Here is a 6,000-nt window from a genome sequence, read left to right on the forward strand (position 1 = left end):
AATTATCTTTCGCAAACTAAAACCTTCCCAATAATATTCCTGCGGATTAAACGGAATCGAAGAATCCTTTCACAACCACTAAATTCTTCTTTAATATCGCAAGAAGAACACGAACTTCCAATTTTTCATCCGAAACTCAAAGAACAGATACTATCTACACCCAAGGTATCATTCAGTTCCGCAAACCTCTACCTGTCAATAAACAAATTTCTAACTGAGATCGAAAACGAAACGCGCCTCGCCAAATCAACGATCCACCTCGAAGCAAGCGATCATCCGAACCAACTCGACGAACTAAGCGAAACAATTCTCGTAAAAATAACTCCTCTTGGCTGGTTCGGATCCAAAGATCCTGGACAGTTCAACCTTCTAACGTATCGAATTCTCGTCAAATCGATCGGACGGATAGAGAGTAGTACGCGAAACGTAGGAAAGATCGCGATTCCGCAAACGAATGGAACGGAGAGTACCTGCGGTCTGGAAGTGGGAACTGCCGGCTCTGGGAGTGAAACTGAAACGGGGATAGGTGGGATGCCATTGGAATAAGATCGGGTTTAGCCGCAGTGTCGGGTTCGAGCCCCGGATAAGTCTGCCTTATCCCGATAAGCCGGTGAGTTAATGAATCACAAAACAGGTGGTGGCGCCACTGAGAGATCGTCTTCGTCCTCGATTCGTTGCTACGTGTAGCTTGATTTCTCGCGAGATCGACGAAACGATGACGCTCTTTTCCCTATTCTATTTTTTTTTTTTTTAATTGTTCTTCCTTTTCGATTATCTTTCCTTTCGAGGATCTTACAGCTTATAAGGAACTATACCGGCTGATATACTCGGTGGAATTCGGCCTTCGATGTTTGTTCACGCGTCCCTTGTCTCCGATTTTTATCTCGGTCTCGAAACTACCGTTCGTGTGTTTCATTTTCTCGCTATGAAAAATTAGGACGCCACGTATGCTTTACACGATTTGGAACCACCTAAGAAAGGCTTCCTCGGCTGAGAGACGAAGATAAGAAGGGAACCTTGTGTTCGTAGATTTACGAAAAGTATCACGAGAAATACGATTTTACCTGATATGTCGTTTCGACAGTCGAGTAGAGAGGACACTCGCAGTGGAAGAAATTTTGCTACTGTATTTGGAGAATCCGTGTAGCTATCGATCCGATGTAATAGTATGTGATACTATAACGATCGTATTACGCGATATGGTAGCGTTTGCTTCGAAAATCGTATATTTTTGATGTTAAGAAAAGAAGCGAAAGCAACAGCCGCTCAAACGCGTTAACGACATTCGGTAATGGTAATTTAAAATTTCTCATCTCCGTACGATATGTACACGTAAGAACGTTTATCTCTGGATGTTTAAATAATTAAGGACGCCCTTGGAAGCTGACGATATACCGAACGGCCCATGTATATTTCAATATTTTACACTATTTTAGGCGATGGCAATTTCTGGCGATTGCATTAACACAGGAACGAGGCCGAAATTTCATTCGTCATGTCGTATCAAAGCTGGAATAACACGATGGGTGCGGTGCTTATCAAAGCTATTCGTACTAATATTTTATCTGTGCTCCGCTGGCACTTGACAAAAATCAACGTACAATGTTGCTTTATCGCTCGAAAATATTCAGCGAGATTGCAACAGGAACGTCATATATTGTTTATAGCGTGTACTCGATATTTCTACCATAGGAACATGACTTAAATTGTGTTGGTACTTCGAGCCGTCGAAAAATCCTCCGATACATTTATACGCGTCATTCGCCTACAAATTGGCAATTTATCGTCGCGTAAAATAAACGTCCAAGTCAGAAATATAATCGATAAAATTCATTCGGCAAGTCGATCAATGCTGTCGTTTCTCCTATCGAATTCCGTTGCTTTAATTTTTCAGAAACGGCACGCTTTTACGTTCGCTCGTCACATCGATGCAACGAACTGACGCAACGGCGAAAAGTAGAAACGAAGCAACGTGCAAGCGTTAATCTTACATCGCACACGTGCAAATTTGCTACGACAAACGATACGAGATTTTCTGAAAAGATGCGCGATAACGCAAACGACGCAGTGAGACGATTTAAGAGCAGGGAGGTGCTCGACTATATTTCTCGCGTTCGAACGTCGATGATATCGCAAATAATAAAATCACGTGAGTTGTCAAGTTCCCCGCTACAAGCGATTATCGCCGATATTACCAGCCGACGAAGAAACAAGGAATGTTCTTCCGTCGTATCGGTGCTTCGATCAAGACACGCGAAAAAAGGCTATTGTACGTAGGTACTTCTGACAACTCTTACAAAATCTACGTACAAAATATATCTCGAACACTGCACTCAAATTTAATCCGTATTGTTAATCCTTACCATTCTTTCATCCTTCGATTTACGCGACTTCGATTTAAGATACAACCTCGCGTTCGGTCGAAACGAGTTAAGAAGAAAATCAAGAATGACGAATTGCGTTTAAAATGATCTACGGCGATGTCGAAGTAGAATGGCGATTTCAATTCGATCGATACAACTGTCAGTCAGTTTGATAAAAAGGACGACGAAGACGTTGAAAGGACACCGATCCGGTTATCAGTTGCATGCCATGTGATTTGGAAATTCTATATTCCTACGACTGTGTCTTTTAATTCTTCCGAGTTTATTCATTTATAATTGCGTTACTCTTTGCTGTTCATTGAATAACTTGACGATCGTTTCTTTCGAAGTACTTCTCCTTTTCAAATCAAAGATAAATTCTTTGAGATAGTTTGTACAGATTCCTAGAAAGATTAATCTTTTATTATAAAAAGTAGTTTTAGAAAAATCGGAGCAAACGATAATTTGATGATACACGAATAAGACGGATAAGATTAACAATATTTTATCTGCCACTGTCTAATTTAAAACGACGTTATTTTAATTAATCGAACCCGAATTTTCCTTGGCAATTTAATATCCAATTATTTGCATGTATATGTTACGTTATTTGTTAACGACTCGACCCAATCAATTAGAATTTCCTTTTTTCATAAGCGAAGACAACGTTTTTATCACAGTGTGATTTGGAAATTCCGATATAGCGTAAGAAGAAATTTTTCCCGGCGATTAGCGATCGAGATAGTTCACGCGAAGCAGATTATAAAAATATTTTCCTACAAATGGGACAACAACCTCGAGTAAACGTTGCTACTTTCTACGCATTGATAAGTACGCTAGATGAATTTCAGATGCACGCTACAGCTATTATTTTGTATAGCTAACAGGTCACGCGATAAGCGATATTTGTTTTTTACATTCAAGGTGCAAATAAATATTTGATAAGAAATACAATTGTAATAATTGCGGGTATCTTCGACTTTAAGCGAACAGAAAGTACGACAATGTAATTTCATTGTTAGATAAAAAGATACAGGTACTTGAATAGAGATGTAACTATTATTTTATCTTTATGTCGTCTAATCCCCGAACAAAGACACTTTATGTCTAAATATTTTGCAGAAAAATAAACGTCTAAAAATTATTCCAATCCTAACGAAATAAAATTCATTTCCAGGTTCATGATAAGCATAAGTTTTAAGTTTAAAGTATTTAAATAAAACTCTGCTACCAGGAAGATTCAAATTAAACTTTCACGTCGCGATAAAACTTTTGCCACGTTTGAACTGCCTTCGTTTCGAATAATTAAATTGTCCACCAAACAATCGAGGGACTATCGTACAGTTAACTTTTAATTTCTACGTTTCATCCAGATATTCTAAAATGAACGTTGGATTACGTAAAAGTAAAAGGCAATGCGATCGTCTTTGCACGATATATTTTTCGTACAATTAAAGGAGGAATCGACCAACGTATACAAGCTATAAGACACTCAAGTGGAACGATAAGTAATATTGGAGTACTTTGAAGCATTGTTACCAAACCTCTTACAACAGTAACACTCACGGAACAGCACAGTATCGATCAAACAATTAATAAAATCTATCAAGATCTAGTTTCGCTCGAATCGTGTAATATAACCTAATTAATTTTCGTCTAAAAATACTCGTGTATCGCTAGCCATCCTCGCAGCTATATAAAGAACATTTCCTTATCGCTAGATTGCGGATGTTTATGCATTCGTAAGAAATTTAAACGTACAAAAACGACATTCCTGTGTTTGAATAAAGTAAACGGAATATACACGACATATGAAATATTTAAGGCGAAAAGAAAAAGAAAAAGAAAAGAAGAAAATGTATCTAAACGCGTAAAATATATTGAAAGTAAAAGTATCTATCTCGAAATATATAAAATATTCAAAGTAAAAAGAGAAATATAAACAGGCATAAAATATCCAAAGTTCTCGTTACGATGTTTAGTAAGTAAAACGAATCTTTCTTCGGATGCTATTTCTATCCGCAAGGACAGGAATTTGCATAAACATGCCCGATCTATATCCCAGCACTAGCAACACTTTTTCATCACACGCATCACGTTGGATTTTAACCTCCGTTGAATCTTCCCCGCTGCAAGACTCGAACCAAGCTTCATCTACCGCGAAAACTTGGAAAACACTGTACAATCGCTCATTTCCCTCGTTCTCCGATTTCCTCCGATCAGACTCTTAGATTCATCGTCGCGAAGGAAGAACGCGGGTCGAAACGACCCTCGATATTGTGACCGACTCACCACGTTTCAGCTTCTCCAGCGGTTCGTGCAGTTGATGGTTGGAATTGTGCAACATGGACGCGTCGTGGTGCGAGTTTCCGTGAAGATCGTGATGGTGCATCGTTGCTTGAAGATGATCGCCGTGGAGGCCAGCCATGGAACCCGCGGCGGCAGAGTGCTGATGGTGCTGGACCGACAGGCCGGTCGTCGATCCCGTCACGAGATCTTGAAGACACAGATCCGTGTTCCCGCCGCCTCCTCCTCCGCCCCCGGCTAGCTCGAGGCTCCCCCCGCCCCCGCTGCCCCGCTCCATGCTGTAGAAGGTTAACGTCGTGTTGACTGATCTGTACAACGCAACGCAAGATCAACCGAGCCCTCGCGAGGCCGTTTGTCGCGCGAAATCACGTCGATTCGGCTCGTGTTTCCAATTTGCCCTCAGGAACCAGGCATTCGAGTCGAACGCGCGCTAGATTCCACTCCGTTGCACGCTTTTACTGGCGACGGCCGTCGGCCGGAGGCATCCGTTTGCACCAACGATTTCTCCCTCTGCGTCAGAGCTCCAACGAATCAAATTTGATTCCAATTTGGCGATTTATGGTCGTTATCGGTGACGCGAGTAGTGATCGTGTTTGCACAGAGAACGCCTGGTGACTAATTTTGGTAGTTTTCGTCATATGGTTCGGTTGAACAGCTCGTCGCGGATCACGTGGAGACGTCCGAACGTTATCTGCGTTCCGTCGCTACGCGTCGGATAGAATTGGACGAGCGAGTTTCTGCGTTTCTGTGGTTAACGACACTGACGATGATGTCGGAGCCGGACGACGACGGTGGTAGGTGTTCGTTCTCATGGATCGTATCTTGCGTTTGAAACGAAGAAGAGCCAGGTTAACGCACGTGCTCCAACGCGGTACGTTGGTAGAAGCGACCGATAAATCGGATAACCACGGATGCACGATGAGTTACGTAAGGATCGAGAAACGCGGTTGAAATAGTGGAATAGAAAAGTAGGTTAAAGAGGTCGCACTATGATCGCCATAGATTGCACGCACTGTGATTCTTGGGTATTCCTTTGACAGGCGATCGTATTGTTTACGTACGATGAAAACCGTGTGTCGCGTAGCGTTCGAATCCTTACGCGGCTACTTGCCAACGCGTGTTCGATTCGCAGGAACGTGGACAGTCACCGATCTTCGATAAATTCTACTTTTTCCGATCGACGGCTGAGTCGCGAATCTCCGTAAGGAATCCAGCTGATCAGGTACAAAGGCCACGGTTCTCTGTTCTCTGTTCTCTTACTCGACACTGAAACTTCGATGCAACAACAGCGGCAGCTCGACGTTTACAGGCTCGAAGAACGAATCCTCGC

At 41.9% G+C, this 6,000-nt stretch overlaps 1 protein-coding gene across 6 annotated transcripts in view; it reads right to left on the reverse strand.

The window, feature by feature from the left end:
- LOC117204198 (pituitary homeobox x) overlaps positions 1 to 5,459 on the reverse strand; it is a 44,068-nt gene extending 38,609 nt beyond the window's left edge. For 2 of the 6 annotated variants that reach the window (XM_033441383.1, XM_033441381.1), the window contains exon 1: positions 4,656 to 5,456. In XM_033441383.1, coding sequence (XP_033297274.1) covers positions 4,656 to 4,947 — 292 coding nt within the window. In that variant the 5' untranslated portion in view covers positions 4,948 to 5,456. Of the gene's footprint in view, positions 1 to 4,655 lie in introns of all 6 variants that reach the window. The other 4 variants (XM_033441379.1, XM_033441380.1, XM_033441382.1 and 1 more) reach the window with 4 other exon arrangements.
- Positions 5,460 to 6,000: the final 541 nt, after the last annotated feature.

Source organism: Bombus bifarius, unplaced genomic scaffold, assembly GCF_011952205.1.
Source record: "Bombus bifarius isolate JDL3187 unplaced genomic scaffold, Bbif_JDL3187 scf7180000007977, whole genome shotgun sequence".
Taxonomy (NCBI): Eukaryota; Metazoa; Arthropoda; class Insecta; order Hymenoptera; family Apidae; genus Bombus; species Bombus bifarius.